The following is a 21,312-nucleotide window of genomic DNA, read 5'->3' on the forward strand; positions in this document are numbered from 1 at the left end:
TATGCCTTTGCTCATGTCTGTCAACTCCTCCTTTCCTCCATCAGAATCTGACACAGAGCCATTGCTTCCAGTATGATATGGCGCCATCTGCATGGACTTTTGCTCCATTGCTGATGAAAGGAAAAAGTACAGCTGGACCAGATGGAACCATTCAGCATTGTGGAGGGTTGCATCATCAGGAATCAGTACTTGTGAAGTCATGGATAATGCTCAGGAAGATGGCCAGGTTGTTAGGTCTGGGCCAGGGTCCTCCCTCCTCCATGGAGCTGCCCCTCCACATGTGCTCAGAGACTGGGAAATTGCAAGGGATCTCAGGGTGGGCATGGCCCATGGTGCAGTTTGGGTTGCCTGGCAGCAGATGCCAAATGCCTTCCTGCAGGGGCTGGGCAGAAGCTGCAGTCAAGCCAGGCTGGGAAACAGCCCTGCAGGGTGTGAAAGCAGCAGCGGGGCAGTGAGGCTGCCATTGATCCCTTCCCGCTGTGTTGCCAAAGCCCCCGGCTGCTGCGACACAGGGGTAGGTTGAGGGAAATGCACCCACCATGGCCTGCCATCTCTTCCTTCTTCATTGTAGGAGGACCTTAATGGAAAATTGCTCCATTTCTCTTTCAGGCCTAAGTGGCAGTGAGGGCACCTGGGTGATTGATGCCCTCCAAGGTACTCCCTCAGCTCTGCCTTCCACTCAGGAGCAGGGGCAGGGGGAACATGTGCCTGCAGTGGCCCCACACTGGGATGGAAGCAGCCCCTTGCCGGGCATTCGGGGCAGAAAGGACTCCCTGGAGCTGCCAGCAGCTCTAAACCGAGCCACAGGCAGGGCCAGGGCTTAGCAGTGGCAGCAGGAGCAGCTCAGGCTCCCCGGGGCTGGCAAAGGAGCTGCCAAAGGCTCAGCTCCGGGGCTCAGCCCTGGGCCCGGCCCCTTCCCTCTCTGCTCTTCGCCCTGGCTGCACAGAGCCCTGGCTGCACAGAGCACAGGAAGGACACACTGGCATGGCACACGGGAGGAAGATGGACAGCTAAATGCTCCTTCCTCCCACAGATTGCAATCCTGTGAGATCATTCATGGTTCGAGAAAGGAGCATAGCCAGATTTCCAGATACTTTAAATCAAGAGATTATGTTAAGGGAAATAGCACATGAGGGAGCTCTTGCCACTTGGACACCAATTATTTTGTCAGGAAAGACACATGAAGAACTTGCCTCCACCATGCTCTGGAGTCTTCCAACTGTTATGCACTAGCTTTTCCATATAAGCCATATCACGATCCCAATCTAGAAGGGAGCAAAGATCAGAAAATTTCCATGGTGTGCTGGGATTCCCCTCTCCCTTAGAGAACTGGGCACTGCAAGGGGGTCGGGTAAGGCCTTGGCTGCCAGATGTCAGTGGACAAGGCCAAAGCTGCACAGGGGCCTGGGGAGCTCTGGACTGGCTCTGGTCACTCTCCACCCTCTTTGCAGGCCCTGTGCAACACCCCTGGGGTGGTGGCTGGAGCAGCCCCAGGCCCATGGCAGCTCTGTCCCTGCCACAGAGGAAATCCTCTTTAAAGCCCTGGGCAAAACCATCCCCAGCGCTTCCCAGGGAGCAGGGAGCGCTGTCCCGGGAAAGGGCAGCCAGGCTGCCGGCTCACCTGCTCTCCACACTTGGAGTGGAGCCGCCTGTGCAGCCCTGGCAGGCAGGGCCACAGCCAGGAGGAGCAGGAGTAGGAGGCGCAGAGCAAGGGCCATGCTGCCTTGCCCTCTGCCAGTCCCGCAGCTCTTGCTGCCACCGCTGTCCTGACTCCGCTGTCCCAATGTCAGCACCGCTGCTGCCACCGCTGCTGCTGCTGCCGCAACAGTTGTGCTCAGGGACTGACTGCTGGCTCCTTGTGCTGCTGTGCAACCGCGGGGCTCTGGGACCTCTGTGATCTCAGAGCCTGCTTGTGACCTCATGGCCAGGGTGGAGTTGTGTGGAGTGGGTTCTGCTTTCTTTGGAAGGGAGCTCATCCTGCTCAGCTGCTCTGCCTAAGGGCTGTGACACAGTCCCAGCTCAGCTGATCTCACAGTTTGGGACATGAAGGGATGGAGAGCAGCTCTGCCGAGAAGGACTTGGGGGTACTGCTAGATGAGAGGTTGGACATGAGCCAGCCATGTGCATCCAAAGGAGAGTGCCCAGCAGGTTGAAGGAGGTGACTCCCCCCCTCTGCTCTGGTGGGACCCCACCTGGAGTACTGTGGAAGATGTTTTACAGTGACCTCTGTGAACCATCGAGAAGTTAGGTAGGAGGATCCATGTTTACAACTAAAATAATTTTCTAGTAATTTTCTATGTCATTGATCATAGAAACCAAGAAAGAAAGAAGGATAAATAAGAGAAACCTGCAACTCCCTATTCCAATGAGCATTTTGCTTGTCTCTTGTGACCAATGAATAAAGTGTAAACATAACAGCTTTGTAAGAATGCAGAAAAAGCATGCAGGCTAGAATAAAAACAGGGTTTGAAGCCTTCTGGAAATGGACTGTGTTGCTTTGTAGTGTCTCGGTCTCTCCCACGACAGAGTACTGCATTCTGCTCTGGGTCCCCAAGACAGGAAGGACACGGTCCTGTTGGATCTAGTCCAGAGGAGGGACTAAATGCTCTGAGGGCTGGAGCCCTTCTGCTTTGGAGACAGGCTGGGAGAGCTGGCAGTGTTCAGCCTGGAAGAGAGAAGACTCCAGGGACACCTGATTGCTGCCTTTCAGGGCCTTCTGGGGGCTTGTAAAGAGATGGGGACAGAATTTTTAGTAGAGCCTTTCATGACCAGACCGAGGGGGAATGGTTTTAATCTAAAAAATGGTCAATTCAGACTAGATGAAAGAAACACATATTTTACACTATTGCTGATGAAACCTTGGCAGAGGTTGCCCAGACAGGTGGACATCCATCCCTGCAGACATTCAAGCTCCTGCTCTGAGCAACCTGACCTAGTTCAAGGTGTCCCTGCTCACTGCAGGCCATTGGGACAAGATGGCCTTTAAATGTCCCTTCCAACCCAAGCCATTCTGTGCTCCTGTGCACCATCAAAGCAGTGCTGCATTAGTGCTGGGCTGATTATGCTGGCACCTGTATTTTGGTACTTGTGCCATTTAGCAATTGACCACAAGAGGATTGATGGGCTGGACAGTGAAGTCTGCAAATAACACACAGTGTGCTCAAGGAGAAACAGGAGAGGAACATGGCTTCCAGTTCAGATAAATGCCAGCATTTTGCTGCCCATTCCTGGTTAGAGAAATAAAGGAATGTCCTGAAGATCCCTTCATGTGGGTTCATTATTGGCCGTATCAGTACTTGTGTTCTGTAAAACAGGTTAAGTTGTTACAGCTTCTTGCCACATTTATCCCTGGATAAACCCCAAATACTGCGTTGCTCCTTGTCTATTTTCTTCCAAGTCAGGGCAAATTTTGTTCATTACTGAGTGGGACATATTCATCTGTTCACAAGCAAATTCCTCTTGCCACTCTCACAATGGCAAGACTGCTTTGTTGATTTGCTCAAATCAGACTGTAATTAAGGCTACCTCTCACTAGAATTAAAGCTGATGCATTGGGAGGCAAAGTGTTCAGTCATTTCTCCTGGAGTCTGACACTGTAGAGAGTTGTTCTGTAAGTAAATGACATCTGAAGACAGGTGTAGTCTACCATACTTCTGGCATACTAGAAGTGAGAAAAAACCCTTTGAATCAGGATTTTATCCTTTCTTCCTCCTCCCCCTCCCAGGAATTTTAATCTCTGAGGTCTAAGCTCTTCAGCTGCCTCACAAACATTGTTTTAATTCAGACAAGCATCCATGCAGTGAGCCACAAATCAGGACCGTGGTGTGAACCTGGAAGCAATGTAGGTTTATAGCACTGAAAATAATAATCCAATACCCAGGTTAAGCCAAGCATTTCTCAAATAACTCCACATGTCCTCAGAGATGTTTCAAAAATGATCATTTAATAAGCTGGGAGTGGGGAGAGAGAATGTCCTCAAAATCAAAAATACAGCTTTTTGAGGTCTTTATATTCCTATAAAAAGAGAGTCCAAGTTGTTAATCTATGGAACATTAACTAAGAAGTGAATGACAGATTGTCAAAATAATTGCTTAGGGAGCAAATGACCATAAATAAAAACAAGTTTAAATGTAGATAATAAGTAAACCATCACACTAAGGAAAAAGCCCGACCTGCCAAAACTAAAACAAATAAAGCTGTTTCAAATGTCTCATAAAAGAAAAAAAAAAAAAGAAAATAATCAGAGATCCTCAAGGGCATTATTATCTATAGAAACTTTTGGGTATTGGGAAAAAAGGAAGGAAACTGTAGCATGCAATTCACAGATGTAACCTGGAATTTATTGGTGGATTTGTTGCAGAATTTCTGAGAGCAGAGTGGAGAAGCATAGGGGCTGATCAGACCATGTGTGGGCATTTACAGCAGTCTGAGGGATGTTTTTGGGACCAGCTGCAGAGAGGAAAAGCAGCACACAATTCCTGGGACAATCTCTTTGCTGGCTGTGGACTTTTTGACAGTCTGTCCCCTGGGGCTGGGGGAGCTGTCACGGGGCAGGGAGGGCCAGGGCTGGCAGTGGCTGCTCAGGGATGGCTTTGGCCCATGTCCCTGGCAGCAGCCACTGCCCAAGCAGCTGCGCTGCCCCCGGGCTCTCCTCCCGGCCTGCTGGGCTTTGTTGGCTGGCACAGCCTGTGCCAAGGGCCGGCAAGGTGCCTGCAGGCCCCAGCTCTGGGGGAAACAAAGAACGTCGTGCCCGTATCCACCGTGCTGCCAGCTCAGCAGTGCAGCTCAGCACGGGCTCACGCTCCCCATTGCTCCCACAGATGCAGCCGACACCTCAACACATTCTGACATCATCTGGAAAAGCATGAGAAGAGCTTTCTGCTGGGGAACAGCTTGTTTGATGAACTTGATGGCCATTGTGGCTGGTGTGGCACTGTGCCTGATGATGTTCTGTGCTGGAATCTGGTATTGCTGGAAGATAAAACGGTGAGTGTTTTACAACTCTCTGCCTCAAACTCTCTTCTTTAAAGGCTGCTCATAGTCAGGGAACATTCCCAGAGAGCCTGCAGTGGAGCTGTGGCCAGTCCATGGTTTTCTCCTAATAACTCTGCTGAGGGTTCTGCTGCTGCCCAGTGCTTCCATTGGCCTCTTAATTGCTGGGCCTTGTCCTGGGGGCCCCGCTGGGGCTGCAGCCAGAGCTGGATCCCACTGAGGCTGCCTGGCCAAGAGCAGCCCCAGGGGCACAGGGCAGAGGCAGAGCAAGGTGGGGAGGAGAAAGAGCAGGGCCGAGGTTGCCCTTGAAAGGCAGAGGCGCTCTGGGGCCTGCTCCTGGCCAGGGACCCTGCCCAGAGCCGTGCCCTGCTGGCCGGGGCCTTGAGGGGCAGCTGTCCAGCTGGGCCCAGCTGTGCCAGCAGCTCCAGCCGTGCTGGGGAGCCTTGCCAGCTCTGGGCCCTGCTGTGCACGAGGGTCCCTGTGTGCCACTGGCAGCTGGGGCCTCAGCCACCTCCTCTCTTAACAGGTGCTCCTGTGCATCTTCAGACGACGAACCTAAAAACAGAGGCAATGAAATCCTAGCAGTTTATCCCAGCTCTTCCCTTCTGCCCCTATCTGCCCCGCCATGGCTGCATCACCGTCATGAGGCCGTCCCAAAACCCACCCCTTCACAACAAGACCCTCTGCCCCTCAGCCCCCTGGTCCTGTTCCCCGGCCAGGACTGAAGGTGGGCAGCCGTTGTCTGCCAGGGCAAAGCTTGGCCCACATTTTATGTTGAAATAAAGAAATAGAGTTTTCACAGCTATGTCCATGTGGTAGCACCAGCAAAGCCCACCCGGCACCAGCAGTGGCTGAGCTCCATGCCCAGGAGCAGCCGTGGATGGCCACGGTGTGGGCAGGCAGGAGCCAGGCAGGGGCTGCTGTGCCCAGCGGCGGGGCCCCGAGAGGAAGGGGGAGCCCATGCTGAGGTCCCTGGGCTGAGGGCACATTTCCTTCTGTGGCATCATCTGGGCCTGGACCTGAAGAGGCACACAGGGATATTTTGGGGTCCCTGCTGAGGGGTGCAGAGATCCCTCATGAGGCACAAAGGAGTATTGATGGCCTCTCCTAAGGTGTGCAGGGATCCCTCATGCGGTGGGCAGCAGGGTTAAATTTGCGGGGTTTTTTACTCTTCTCAGCACAGCACAGGGACACTTGGCCGAGGTTTTGCCAAGCTGGGAGAAAGCCTCTTGCAAAGGCTTGGGCCCAGCCTGTGGGCACAGCGGGCGGGCGCAGCCCATCCCCTGGGCCAGGCCGGGCTGCTCAGGCCGGGCCGGGCCGGGCCAGGCTCGGGCCCCGGCAGGGAAGGGCCGCGGCCCTGGGCTCTGCTGAGGCTGCTGAGCTCCAGCCTGCCCTGTGCTGCAGCCCAACACATTGACAGCCATGGCCGTGCCCTGGGCCACCGCAGGCACCCGGGGCTACAGCTGAGGCCGCGCCTTCTCCCACTGAAGGGAGGCTGGCTCTGTTCCCTCGCAGGGCACAGCTTAGCTCCCAGCACCTTTGGGAACCTGCCTGCCAAGCAAGTGCTGGGAGCCAGAGAGTTCCAACCCTTCTCACTGGGAAGTGTGTCTGGTGGTGTAGGGATTTTAAATTTTTTTCCCTCTAAATTTGTGTCCTGGCAGAGGGTTAAGTTTGCTTGCTCTCAGTAGGGCGCTTTTCTTCTTGGCAGTCAGTGGGGTTTCAATGCAGCCAGGGTTGAAGGAGGATCTCTGGCCGCTTGGGCTGTGGTTGTGGGACTGGCTTCATCCTTCCTTTGGCTGTTATTTGCACTGGTGCTTGTGCAGGCATTTTACAGTAACTGGCTTCAGTTCTTTCCTCTTGCCCCCAAAAACCGAGAATAAACCTGTTTAGCACCAATGTTTGGGCTCCCAAACAGAACTGTTCTCATTCTACGAGTGTCACAGACATATTTTATGAAAAATCCTTTTTCCAGGGTCTTTTCTCCTGTGAAGCTGGGAAGCTTCAGCTTCTCCATGTTTTGTTGCTTTGGAATGTGATTTGGAGAATTGTTACCCAGCATGTGAAATTGTTTTTACTTGATGAGCAATGACAGCCACCTGTGTTAAAGCTGTGAACAGTCACAAGATTTGTTATTCATTCCTTTGCTTTCCCTTCCAGCTTTTTGATGAATTCTTTCTCCCTATTTAGTATAGTTGTAGTGTAGTACTTTAATTTAATATAATATCCTCATATATCAGCCTTCTGAAACATGGAGTCAAGATTCTCATCTCTTCCCTCATCCTGGAATCCTCAAACACAGGTATACCCAAGTCTTTCAGGCTTGCTCAGTGAATGAGCAGCTGATTGAAGTACAAAAATACTGAGAAACCCCACAGTCCCTTCCTAGGAAGAAACATCTCCCCATCTAAACCTCACCTGTCTTTATCCAGTTACAGGGGAAACAGACATATATATATATGTATGTATGTATGTCTGTAATAAAATAACTTCAGCTTTAAATGAAATCTCTGTATTTATTCTTTTCCTATGAAATTTTGGTTAGAAAGAAGTTTTATTTTACACAGTTACATTTAGTAAAGACATTAAATAACAGATGCTTTTAAGATGCCAAATACTGGAACTGCAGCAAATTCCTCCCTGACTGACATTCATGAGTGCCTGCTCTCAGGGAGGAATCAGAAGGTCCTGTCCAGAGGGTGAGAGCAGATGTATGCCCTCTTCTCCAGGATCTGCTTTGCAGCTTTTTTAATGGAATCATCCAGGTTTTCATCAGCATCTGTGGAGAAAGAGAGAAAAGTCAACTAAGGGACCACAAAGAGCTGTTGTAAATTTCTTTCAAGAAGTGTTTTTGAACACAAATGCAAGAGTGTGAGGGCCAGGAAGAAACTGAACATTCTCTATTGAAAAAGATTGGTTATTACAGACTGAGCTTCAGAGACCCAATGCCCAGCTGGTCAGTACTTCCCAAAGAGTCCAAATCCCTCATTTCTATCAGCTACTTGTCAGAAGTATATACATGAAATGTAGATATTATATTCCTCAATAAGGAACTCTTGCAGTTGGCTTTAGCTATGAAGTGAAGACTCTTTTCAACAGGTTCCAGCTCTGCTGCTTGTTTCAATTAAAAGCGGAGCCAAACTCTTCTGTTGGTCACATCAAACTCACCTTTTTTTGATTACAGTCTGAAAGACAGAAGAGCGTAAGAACTATTTTATAGTACTTACATTTTTCTAATTGAGCCATGGCATAATTATTCTTGAAATAGGCTTCTGTGCAGAAGATATTTGTAGGAAGCACCTGGAAAAGGAGTAAAACTGAGTTTAAAAATAGTGAATGAATTTCATAACAAAAACCATGTAGTAAGAATACAGTAATTGAAACATCTCAAAGCTCTTTGATGATGGTGCCCTGAACCCCAGTCATGTGCAGTGCAGCCTCAGCTGTCCCTTTGAGGCCAGAGAACTGCCAAGGCTCAGGGCTGGGATGAGCCTTCGCCCAACAGCTACTCCAAGACTGATTGGGAATCAATCCAGAGCAGGGCTCACACAAAGAGCAAAGTCTCAAGGCCAAAGCCAAACCTTCATCACGTTGGATTTGTTTTCACACTGATCTGGAGCAAATTTTTCTTGTGCTGCAACACCACTGTTACCATGAAACTTTACATGAGCTACTAAATAAGCACTGTCCTGTCCTGACCTGAGCTGTGCTGCCCAAATACTGTTGTGCTTATGTGTTTTTATTAATGATTATATGGAAAGAGCTTGGGAAGAACTGCATGGTGTTAACAGATTTGAGAGAACGTGCAGAGTTGTGGTGAGGTTCTAAATGTCTGTGTATGTGTTAAAGAAGTATTTTAAACATGTTGAAAGTGTGCAGCTCAACAAGCAGAGCCCCTGAGAGGCTCCTGCACTCTGGCAGGTTTAGCCACGTTCTGCTGCACTTTTATGGGAGAGTTTGCTGTAATTCCCCAGAGATGCAGCCTGCCTGCTGCCAGGAGCACAGCCTGAGTGGGAATGGTTGGTGCTGAGGGACACTCACCTCGTGGTCATGGTTCCTGAGCCCGATGCTGATGGAGCGGCTGGCCCGGGAGATGGCTGCAGTCATTGCATACAAATTAATCACCACATCTGCCACTCTCTTCAGCACCAGCTGCTCATCCACTATTGTCTGGGAGAGAGAAAATCATTATCTGCTTGTGGTTTGCCAATTTAAAACTTTAACCAAATATCACTGTCCATACTTCATGTTTAGGTCCAGCTTTATTTCGCATAAACCGGTTCTAGCCTAGGTCAGAAATTATCATTGTTAGTTTTGGGTTTACTAAGCTGCACCTTTTAAATTCTACTTGTAAAATTGTAATATTGATGTGTGCCTTAAACCACTTTGTTAAATGCCTGTAGCAGCAGGATTTGTGCTTACACAAGAAGAAAACAACCAATTCACTGAGGGTGCTGGTACTTTGGTTTTGGTTCTAACAATGTAACTTGCCCATTACACTGAGTACCTAATGTCAGTGTGTTTTCTCACACCCAGTGAGAAGGTGTCATGTGAAGGAAGTGCTGGTCCTGCCACACTCAGTCCCCTGCAGGTTCCAGTGGGGCCCTGAGGATAAACTATTCAGTAACAAAGACAACAGACAAAATAAATAGTTACCTTGCCAAACCTACTTAGCAGGCCCCTGACTGTAGTTCCAAAATAATAAACGTTTTCTTCAAGTTTCTTGGCATTCTCCTATAAAACAAAACACAAAATAGAACAATTTGAGTAGTCTTATAACAGAAAAGCAACATACCCCCACCCCCTTTAAAGAGGATACTGGATTTTCTCTTTTTTAACATTCATCCACCTTGCTGCTAAAAGCCAGACAGGCACATTTCTTTCTCTCAAAGATCCATTACAATTTTCTGGAGTTTACTCTCAGTAACTTTTAGTATAGGCTTATGATAACAAAAGTAACTAACAGAACGCCCCATGAAAAATATACCTTATCTTTTTCCTATTAACAGAACATTCATTTTTGGTCATAAAAACCTTTTCCTAAGTGATTAAGCAAGTATGTGTATGTGTAATTCACAGTCATTCTGACCTGAAACTCTGTTCCAATTAAACAGGAAAAACTCCTGTTTTGTAACTAACCTTATAACAAAGGGCAGCTATTAAAAACGCTTTCATATGGTGAAGGCTCAATTTATACAAATTATCCAAATGGATCTAAAACTGGATTTGGTATAAACACAGGCTTAGAGCAGCCTTCATCCTCCCTTGATACTTGGACAATAACTGTAACTTCTTACCCTGTCATGGTGCCAACATCTGCTTACCCTGAAAAATCTCACTGCCCCTAGGTATACATTTTGGTTTGCAAAACCAGGAGATGAAATTGTGGCAAGCAGCAAAGGGAACAAACACACAAGCAGAGAGGCCCTTACCTGGAGGCTGGGATGCACCACCCCACTGTCACCTACAAGCCCCAGATCCACCTTCCTGCCCAGGGTGTCCTGTAACCTGGTCAGGAACTCCCCCAGCGCCACTCCCACATTTCCTTTCTTGATTGCTCTGAAATGTTGGGGAAAGAATGGCTGTTAAAAAAAATTCCAGGAGGTTCAGACACAACCAGTTGCAATTCCAAATACTTTAGCACCAAGTCCTGATCCACTACTGTGAAGTCTGGAGAACAACTGTGGAGCCTTAAGAGTCATCAGCTGCTCTCCAAGACACCCACAAGGAATTCCAGAGACCAGTACTCAATATGCACAATGCAGCTGTTGTGCCAATACAACTTCATTCAGATACAAAATATTCATTACTGGTCTTGAAAGAAATAATTACAGCTTGTGTAAAAGTCCAAGATAAAATGCATTAAATGCTACAATTCCTAAATCTATGAACCATCCCATTAAAAACACAGAGTCCCTGTAACAGTGAACTTTTACAGACAATAAATAGAAATACTGCAGGTATTCCCTGCAGTTTGTCCTCTTATCTATAAAGTTATCTGATTCTGTTTAGTTTATTTAAAACTATTAAGAATAAATAAGAACATACTTAATTTTGTCAGTTAAGATCTTCCCTGCATGCTGCATCCCTGTCAGTGCAATGTACATTCTCAGGATTTCATTGGTGCCCTGGAAAAAGCAGAAGAGAAAGTGAGAAGGTGGGTAACCAGAGTTTACAATAGTGTTTTCCAAGCAGGTCTGTTGTGCCCCTGTGCTCTTCCCACTGCTCCAGTATCACATGATGACTCTCCCCACACATAAACTGCTGCCTTTTGCTTTATCTCAGTTTTAATTCTGATTTCATGGGGCATTGCAGAAGTTGAGCCCCTCATCATTAAACACACAAATATACCCCAATGTAAAAGAAAACAGACAAAATGCATTTTGATTAAAAATGCTATGCACTGTTCCAGTGAAGGAACATTTGAACAGTTGTAGAACTGCTCAAAATGAGCTGAGTTAAAATCAAGTCTGACAGTGAGTCTGATATGCACACGATGGGTCACTGACAATCCAGCTTGGAATGAGAACAAGCTTCAGAACCAACTTTTCTTTTAATTTAAATGCCCATCAATAAGTTAATTAAACATCTAAGTTGATCTTTTATGAGTTTCTCTGCTTCACTTGTGAGAAGCACACAAGAGGAAAGGTTACTGCTGTAACTCACACTGTGGTCAGTCTTTAAAAGCCATCATAGCTTATTTTATTATAGGGAACTACTATTGATATTCCAAAGAAAACAAGGTTAGTCCTGCAGTTTTACTGTTAGAGACTTTGCAGCTGAAGGAACAAGATCCTGGTCAATCAAACCTTCAGGTTTCTACTCCCCTTTATAGGAGGTGTGAACTGCAGTTTGCAGAAAAAGGGGATCCTGGTACTTGCCTCAAAGATGAGCAGGATCCTGGTGTCTCTGAGGTAGCGTTCATAAGGATAATCCTTCATGTAGCCAAGGCCTCCAAGGATCTGCAGAGCCTCACTCACACATGCCCAGGCACCTTCAGAGCTGAACACCTGCCATGGAACAGGGTTTGATCAGCAGAGAGTAGATAATAAATCAGCAATAAACACAGGATGCCCTGCTCTGGGGTTGTATCCACAGGACACTGCTGCAGCGTTTTCTGTGTGTTACACCGGTCCTGGAGCAGTATCCCTGTGGCTCAGGGGTTTGTCAAATTTAGTGATGCAATGCACAGGGCACTCTCCACATTCCAGGGACAGGGGCAGCCCCACACAGGGAGAGCAGCTGCAGCTGCTTGGCTGGAGCCCAGAGCAGGAGTTTTCTGCAGTGACCATGAGGGACACCCTGACAGCCACAGCCTGGATATTCCACAGGGTTTGTTGTGCCATCAGCTCCCTGGGAAAGCTGGCACAGCAGCAGCTTGGCCAGGATGGCAGCTGGAGTGTGACTGAGTGTCCCAGTGCTCATGTGAGGCCTCCTCAGACGCCAGCTCAGCGGCTGTGACATTCTCAACCTGTTCCCTGCTGGTTTTATTTTGCACGAGTCTGAGCTTGTGGGGTACAGACAGAACAGTATCTGTCATTCCACCTGGCTGCAGTGCTTCTCTCCTCTAAATGCAGCCCTGAGTTCTCAGCCCTCTGCAGGCTGAACACTGAGCCTTTTCCCAGCCCTGGTTACCTTGACCATGGCAGCCTCGACGGAGCAGTCAGGGAAGCCTGGCCTGTCCATCATCCCTGCAGTCAGGTAAGCCATGCTCTCCATCACGTAGGCTTTCACAGCCATCAAACAAAACTTCTCCTGCCACACAGCAACAGGAGGAATCGTACAGAAATTCAGATGCAAAAGTCCACAATCAACCCTCAAACTTAAAAAGACCTGCAGTTCTTATATGTTTTACATCATCAAATTAATCAATCAATAAAAAGTACCACTTTGAAACAACAATAAATAAAAAATACTTTTATACATTTATCATTCTGGACATTTAAAAGATCAGTGTACAGAAGTCAGCACCAGGTTCACACAAATTTCTAGCAAATCCTTTAAACCAGTACAGCCAAAATACACCCAATGCAATCTATGTCCTGGCACTTCGCACAGAGATTTAGGTGTTTCATGTTTTGTTACCTGAATTAATCCAAACTGGCTGAGTTTCTTATTGAATTGTTTCCTGGTGCAAGCATACTCTGATGTCAGTTCTTCAAAGAAAGAAAAACAAGTCATTCTCAGAAGGGCTGTGACAGACCATTCCAGCAGCTGGTGTCCTTCCCTGGGCGGTGACATTCCAGTCTGTGCCCAGGAGCCCCCTGGCTGTTCCAGAAGCAGCACTTTGTGAAAATCACCCTCACACTGATGTTGTTGACCAAGTGTGGGACCAGCCTGTCAAAGGCTTTTGAACCAGAGGTATGAACCTGTACTCTTAAGAGAAGTGATCAGGTTTGGTGCTAATTGGTTAGAGAGACTTCTGTTACTGTTTTGGCTAATAATTGGCAGAAAGCAGTTTTAGCCCTAGTTACTGTGTGCAGCTTTGAGCCAGTTATTCAGGTGGGAGGTTCCAGGGGAGATTACACCTTCTAAAATCAATAGTACAGAGGTTTTTTTGTTGGGAATAACATTTTACCTCAGGGAAGTCCAACAGAGGCAATAACCTCCCACTCTATGAACTGAATCTACACTGTACAAAAGGAAAAAGACCTTTATTTCAAAACCTCTGCAAGCAGGCTTTTAATTTAATTTTTCAAAACCATATTTTCGTGTTTTAAAGATATCAAAGCCTGTTATGACAAGGTCAAGACTCCTGCTCCCACTCTGAATGTCTTGCATGATCTGCCTCAGGCAGAGCAGTTTCTGCTGGCACCCAGCCATGCAGAGCTCCCAATTCACCCACCTATCAACTTCTTAATCATTCCAGCAGATGCACTGCCCATGCTAAATCTTCCACTGTTGAGGATATTCATGGCAACCTGTGAAGAAACAGATGGGGTTTAGGCCACATTCTCCTTAGGTCACTGCTTCCTGCTTCTGTGTTCCCTGGATTTCACTCCTCACTGGGACACACTGCCAGTCCTGGAGAGTGCCCTCACATCAGCCACCACAGCTCTCAGCATCCCAAGGAAAATGCTTCAAAACTGGGCTTTTCCTGCCACCCATTACATCCAATTTTGTATCTGAAGTAGATGATCCGGTGACTTGGAAATAATCTCTAATTAGATGAAGGTAAAATGTAGATAAAAATGCATTTATCTGCAGCTGGTAAACAACATTCCAGCTGGACAGCACGGCTCCAGTTTATCAGATGAAGAAAACCACAGTATTTCTCCTTGCAGCTGACCTGTGATGGCTGCTCTCTGCCTCAGGTGGCTTTCAGCAACACATCACAGAAGGGATAAGAAAGGAGGTATAGAAATGAAATACAGACCAATAACGTAAAAAAAATAGATTTTGGAGTCTGGTGTCTGTAGTGTTGTTTCTCAACATGGGTGACTCATGTCAAAGCCTGTTAGGAAAGAAGTCACTGTCCTACATTTTAACTTGTCAGGAAGGCACCATAACAATCTTCTTTTAATCTCTACTACATTAAGGAAAATAATTTCTTTTAGCACTTAGGCCTGGACTTGCCTGCTACAGCAGGAATAAGAAATGGAGAAGGAGTAAGAGCAGGTTAGCAACTCCCCAGGTCACACTCTCAGAGAAAGGTTACACAGCAAGGCCACCTGTGGTTTTCTCTCCTGGGGTCCTGCCAGCATTTCCCTGTGCAACAGGGCAGCCCTGGAGAAGCACCTGACAGCCAGGGCACCTTGGAGCTGGGCATGCCTCCAGCACTCCCTGTGACATCCACACAGCCTGTGCCAGGGTGTCTCCCTTCCCACATTCTGCTCTGGAACCAGCAGAGGACATGTCCTCCATTCAGGGCAGAAGGGCAGCTGAAGTCACTCCCTCTTCTGAGGGGACACCACAACAAACAACCAAAAGCCCAACAAGAAGAGAAGAAACACAGAAATCTGAGATGATGGCACACTGTGCACTGTCCAGTGACACCAATTTACAGATCAATGGGGGAATCTCTCCTCCTGTACCCTAGAGTGTGGCAGTGCTCACACCACCCACAAGGAAACTTCAGCACGGGGGGAAACAGCCTCCTTCAGACTTCTATAAATCACCAGTAGTTATTCTCCACTGCTTACCTTAAATCCCCCTCCAACTTCTCCAATTACATTCTCTATAGGCACTTTGGTGTTTTCAAAATGTACTTCACAGGCTGAAACACAGAATTAACACTTGATCAAATATGACACAGAAATACTTAAAAGACATTCAGGAACTTAAGTCACTATTTGTAGCAGGAAATGAAGTCTTCCTAATGCATTGTTTATGACAGAATTATACATGCTTCGCCAAAGAAGTGAGAATTTGGGAAAAGGCTGTAGTTGACATCAGTTATTGATGTAAAATATTTAAAATATTATGAATATACACTGTGTAAACAGAGAACTACAGTTTGGTCTTTATTTCTAGTTCTAAGGAACTGACTGAACAGTCACCAAGATGGTGAAAAGATGCAATCATTACAAAGCTTAGAAGAGCTGAAGAACGTGGACTTCTAGATTAAACCTATTGGCCACTGAGTCTCCTGAATGATTTCTTTCACTGCACAGTGAATGAACTCCACAAATTGGATTTCTTATTTCAGACCCTGCGTCAGGAAGGGCTCCTGGGAAAAGCCAGCTAAAGAAACATGAAACTTATACTGTAACATGGAATACGTATTGATTTGCCCCTGAATTCAGATGATCCAACCAAAATAAAACCTTAAACTATGAAAACAAGTTCTGCTAACAGTTTTAGGTGGCTCTTACTGTTGGAGCCTCGAATGCCCACTTTATCCTCGGGTTTCCCATGGGTGACGCCCCTGAAGTCCCGCTCCACGATGAAAGCAGTGATTTTATCCTTCACCTGCCCGTCCTTGTCCACAATCTCTGTCCTGGCAAACACTGTGAAAATACTGGCCAGGCCACCATTGGAGATCCAGACCTGTTTTGAGAGAGGGAAGATGTGTAAGAAAGGTAAATGTGCTGATTTTGTGGGCACAGCCCTCCAGGGTTTTGTAACAGGCTGGGAAAAGAACAGAGTGCTGAAAAATTGCTGTTCCTTCCCTTCAGTTCTAATGAGGGTCTGCTCCCAGGGTGAGCACATTTCTGAGGAGAGCTGACCACATGTGCTCAGTTTAGAGCAACTTTAAAACCAAAATGTAGTATCAATATGCATTAAATTAAAATCCACAGTGCATTTCCACAAAAGCTGGTCCATCCTGCTGCTGCTGGCACCTGAGAGATACAGGGGCAATGCAGACTGGACAAACCCTGTGGCCAAAAATTAACTCTGATGAGAAATTCTCTGATCAGCCTCTCCCCCAGGGTGGGTCTCTTCACACCACAAATGGATCAACAACTACAGACCAAGTCTGCAACGCATCCAATACTGCTGAAACCAGGACATCTCTGATTTCTTCAAGACTGGCTTTTGTCACGGTTTCTTTTAACAGAAAGGTTCCAGGCAGACCTATTTCTAATTAAATATCAAGTTGTATTTTAAAATCTAGCCTGCAGAATGAAGAGATGTCAAATACAGGTTCAGGTTTCCTTTTACCTAAGCTGTCATGGAAGGGGCTGATTTACTAAGAAACCAACCCGCCCTGAAGCTGAACACACAAATGGCCAACAGAGAAAGAACCCAGGGTAGTTTTCCATTTTCCTTACCAGGAGTTTAATGCAGTAATTCTCTAACAATAATTTTCTAGTCCCTTTGTGCCTAATCTTTTTGACAGGGTCATTCTCCTCTAGCTTGGAAACCTCCCAGTTCCAGACTGATGCAAAAGACAAGAACACTTCCTACATTTGTAAGAAACCCCTTTCCTGTTCCCAGTCTGTGAGTAGGTACCTTGGAGCCATTTAACAGGAAGTGTTTCCCATCTTCACTCAGGGTTGCCCTTGTCTGGATGGATGCAGCATCACTCCCACTAGAAAACAAACAAGTTACTAATGTTTAAAGAAGTAAACACGCTTTAAAAAAACAAAACTGCATATTCCCCCTCTTCCTATTCTGTAAAAAGGAGGGGGTCTCAAATAGCACTATATAAATTTTAGCTTTTAACTAACAAGGAAGCTCACTAGACTGAACAGTTCTAAAAGTTACCTGAGGGGACATTTCTTCTCATTACCATGTTATCAGGATTATAACCTGACCAGACTGTGTAGAATGCCACAAAAGCAACATTTTGGAGCTACACTTTGAGCTATGTGAACACACAATGAGCCTCTCACTTAAGTGACAACAAAAATTCTTCCTTTTAGTTTTGGTAGCTCCTTCAAAACAGGCTTTTATATTTTGAATAAGAACTGAAAGCATCCCAGAACAGTCACAGCACATTATTTCTGACGTAGCACAAAGCATCCTTTCAAGTAAATGAATTCCTGGGATGAGAACAAGAATCAAGGATTTCATGGACACTGCCAAAAGCAGCATGTTGGGGAAAGAGTAATTGGAGTGTTCCTTGAAATACCAAAACTAAGCCACAGATGTATATACTGAAGCCATGGGCCCCAGATAAAGAAGCCTGAAGGTATGAAGCAATGCAGCTAAGGCAGTGAGCCCCTGTGGGGCTGTGGGGCAGCAGCACCTGCCGGGCTCGGTGAGGCAGAAGGCAGCAATGTGCTCCCCCGAGGCCAGGCGGGGCAGGTACTTGGCCTTCTGCTCCTCGGTGCCAGCAATGAGGATCCCCTGCAGAAACAAGCACAGGAAACTTTGCAGCATCACCCTGTGGGAAAAGAGAGGGAGCTGACAAGCTCCAGCATGTTTAGAAAGCTTCATCTGCAAGTTTTATGGCATAGCAAGAGACAGTTTAATCAACAAGACTGTATTATTTGTCAGTCATTAAAATATTTTTTCATTAGCATTCTCTGCTCAATTCGACAAGGAATCTTCTCTTGCTATAACAAACTGAGTGTGGTTTCAAGCTTCTTTCTGCCATCCACCCAGCACTAAAAAGGTAAATACCTATGGCTATATTCAAGTTCAAAACTGACACACTTTCTCTCAGATGAGTTATCTCCTCTAGGCCCCCCAACATGCAGCCCCAGCCAGCCAAAGTTCCTCTTTTCTGAATTCTTTCCTTCCTCATCACCTGAGCCCCCCTGATACTGTTTCAATTCTATTTATTCTAGGTACTTTAGACAAGTTTAGCCAATTTAAAAAAAACCAACTTGGACTCATTCACCTAAGAACAATTATCCTAATAGTAACTTCCTTGTGTACTTCCTATGCAGCCTTTCTGTCTCACACTGAACCAGTGGCAGAGGCTGCTGCAGACACCAACAACCTGATTTATGCTTTGCCAGTAATTCTGATTTGCTCCCCCTAAGCCCCACATTTTTCACTTCACCTTTTCCATGCAATCTGTGCAGAAGCCCTGGCCCCAGAGCAGCAGCATTACCTTCAGCCCAACGGCCTGGTGAGCTGCCAGGGTCACTGCAATGGAGCCATCCAGGGAGCTGATTTCTCCCAGACGTGCATACATGGTGTTTGACAGGCCCAGCCCACCTGGAACAGGCACCAGGTTTTATTTCAGTACATTTTTTGTGCCACTTCCCCACTCCCCCAAAAATCCATTTCAAGTACAGAAATACAGGAATGTAGCAGCTTTAACTGGAGAGGTACAAAAGCGGCACAAAATGCACCCCTAGATGTTCTTCTGTGGCATTTACTCACCATATTCCTCTGGAATCTGCATGCCAAAGAGACCCAGGTCCTTCAGTCCTTGTAAGGTTTCGGGTGGGATTTTTGCATCTTGATCGATTTTCTTCGAGTCCACTACAAATAGAGAATTTTTTCTCATTTAACACTGTGTTTCTCAGTGCCCAGAGCAGCTGGGAGGCTACAGGATTCCCCCACCAGGGCCACAGTCACTCATGACCCTTCTCATTCCCAGCTTCACAAGAATTTCTTCTTTCTAGCTGCAGCCTGACCATCCTGTTTGTCCTCACCACATATTCAGGAAAAAGACTTGCAAATGGGAAAAATGCAGCATTTATTTAATTTTCTCAAACATTTCTACTGGTTCTGCATGCCAGCAGATTCCAAGACTGGAATAAGCAAAGTATTTTCAGGATTTTCTATCTGAACTAAGTCTAGGTCGTGAATACAAGAAAAAAAAAAGTGCATAAATGAGGAAATTAGAAAATCTTGTTCTTAGGAGATTTTAAGATTCTTGGGGGATTAAGAGAGCTGTTCTGTACCATGGCAGTGAAAACAAACAGGAATCATACTTTCTCCAGACTCCATAATTTGACCCTTTTATTCCTTCCCTAAACATCAGGCTGTTTACTCCATGAACCATGTTCCCCCCCACAGAGCAAAGAGTTAAAAAATGTAATTTGAATAAATCCTTTATTTACTGTCAGTGAGCAACACTACAATTTTACAGTTAAAATCACCTGGATCTTGCCAATTGTGATGTGTGACAATCACTGGCTTCTCCAAACTCCTACAGAGTTTGGAAAACCTCTGTCAATGGGAAGGCTGAGACAGTGCTGTTTAACTGCCCCAGAAATTGCTGTCTGTGCAAACCACTATTCTGCAATTGCTCTGGAATTGGCTTATCCAAGGCAGCACGAATGGAAGAACACCCTGCAATGCTCTCTGGAATGCAGACGGGTAATAAGGCCTTTCCCAAATGGAATTATTACTCTAATACTGAAAAAACAGAAATGCTTTTGATTTTTCATAACTCCTCAACGAGCCAGCATTTCTGAGTATCTCTGCTGCATTTTGCCACGGTCAGTTTTAGCAGAGTAGGACAGCTATAAAGTTCTAGGAACTAGAACTAGGAAAAAAAAAATCACAATGTATGAAGTAGTTAGAAGCACAATTCAGCTGAGCTAAAACCAATTTCAAATCCTATCTTTATCCCAGAATTCTTTTACATCCTTGGTTTTTCCCCTGTTTTGGAGATTTAATTCTTCTGATCAGCACCCAAATACTTCCCAAAAAAGCCATAAATGGACATGCTACAGAATCAGCATCACTGTGTGAGCAGCAATAAATGCATAAACTAAATTAAATGTTTGAAACACCTTATGGAACTGCTATAGTGAAATAATTTTGTAATCACTAAATCACTTGCATGGATAAAAACACAATAATATACCTTCTTCATTGAAGAACTTTTCAACAGGTCCCACAAACTGGTTGATTTCTGCCAGTTCTTCATTGCTAATTTCTGGGTAAGGAAAAACTTCTTCCTAAAATAGGAGAATAGGAGAATTATTTAATAATTTTTAATACACGAACCATGCAGTTAAAATAAAAATCATGGGAGATATGCCTTGCAAAGACTCTAAAACACTGTGCAAATTAAGAATTGTGGAAAATGTCCCGAAACAGAAATAGGGCTCCACAGGACCCAACTTTATTTCACATCAAAACCAGACCAGAGGGTGTTAACTGAACAACAGAAACATGAGGGAGAAATCAAGAGATCTTTTAAGAACCACGAGGATGCAAAAGTTCTTCATCACCCATGAGTTTTAACCCTATTCAGGGACTGATAAAAATGAGTTTGATGTTTCCAAAGCTCAGCCCATGAGCACTGTCCCTTGCGAACACCCAGCACATTTCACCTGCTAATGCCTCGAGGACAAAGGTGAGTGAGCCCCACCACTCCTTATCATCCCCAGGGTGTTCTGGCCATGAACTGGAAGCAGCACAGCCTGACAGGTTGGAATTGGTAAAAAATACAAACAAGGAACACAAGGAGTGGGAGGCTACGTGAGAAGAACACTTCTGATTTTTACTGCCTTTCCCCTTTTAAACAGAAGAATTTATCTCTGTCCACACAAATCTGTTCATGGTACTCTGAGCAATATATCAGCATCAAAAATTCAGGACCTGTGAAATGTTAGAGGTTTTCAGAAAGCTGCTGTGTTGAAACTTGAGGGAAGAAACACCCGAGACACATCTGTAGAGGGGTTTAACACAGTGGAGCCTGAGTGCTGCCTGTTTTAACACCTTATCTGACAAGCTCCATTGCAGGAGACTTTATTGCTCAACTTATTTCAGTGGATTTGAGTTATTCCTTCTTTCCGTTTACTTCACCCTGCAATCTCTGATAAATGCACACTCTAAGCCCTGCAGTAACAAACTCTGCTTAATACAGCGTTCCATCTCAGATTTTAACTTCTTTGTCCAGTGGCATCTCAAGGCACCACAAGAACACCGATCTTTCCTACCAAAACTGTAGGCAGAGATTTACAAGAAGCCTCCATCCTTGAAGAACAACCAGAGGACGAAGCCATCCAAGTTCAGCGGCAT

General features: G+C 46.0%; 1 protein-coding gene and 1 long non-coding RNA gene across 2 annotated transcripts; both read right to left on the reverse strand.

The window, feature by feature from the left end:
* Nucleotides 1–7,524: 7,524 nt before the first annotated feature.
* Nucleotides 7,525–8,395, reverse strand: LOC135307574 (uncharacterized). Its single transcript, XR_010368302.1, has 2 exons — nt 8,217–8,395; nt 7,525–7,768 (listed from the first exon to the last, which is right to left on the reverse strand). It is a non-coding gene; the product is annotated as an uncharacterized LOC135307574 (long non-coding RNA).
* A 124-nt stretch (nt 8,396–8,519) lies between these two features.
* On the reverse strand, nt 8,520–18,462 carry LOC135307573 (complex I assembly factor ACAD9, mitochondrial-like). Its single transcript, XM_064431980.1, has 10 exons — nt 17,624–18,462; nt 16,885–16,963; nt 15,804–15,978; nt 15,132–15,205; nt 13,835–13,910; nt 13,075–13,145; nt 12,625–12,744; nt 11,871–11,999; nt 9,646–11,117; nt 8,520–9,159 (listed from the first exon to the last, which is right to left on the reverse strand). The coding sequence occupies exons 1-9, from the start codon at nt 17,812–17,814 to the stop codon at nt 11,016–11,018; spliced, it is 1,017 nt and encodes a 338-aa protein (XP_064288050.1). The 5' UTR covers nt 17,815–18,462; the 3' UTR covers nt 8,520–9,159; nt 9,646–11,015.
* Between the last annotated feature and the right edge of the window lie 2,850 nt (nt 18,463–21,312).

Source organism: Passer domesticus, chromosome 9 (genome assembly GCF_036417665.1).
Source record: "Passer domesticus isolate bPasDom1 chromosome 9, bPasDom1.hap1, whole genome shotgun sequence".
Classification (NCBI taxonomy): domain Eukaryota; kingdom Metazoa; phylum Chordata; class Aves; order Passeriformes; family Passeridae; genus Passer; species Passer domesticus.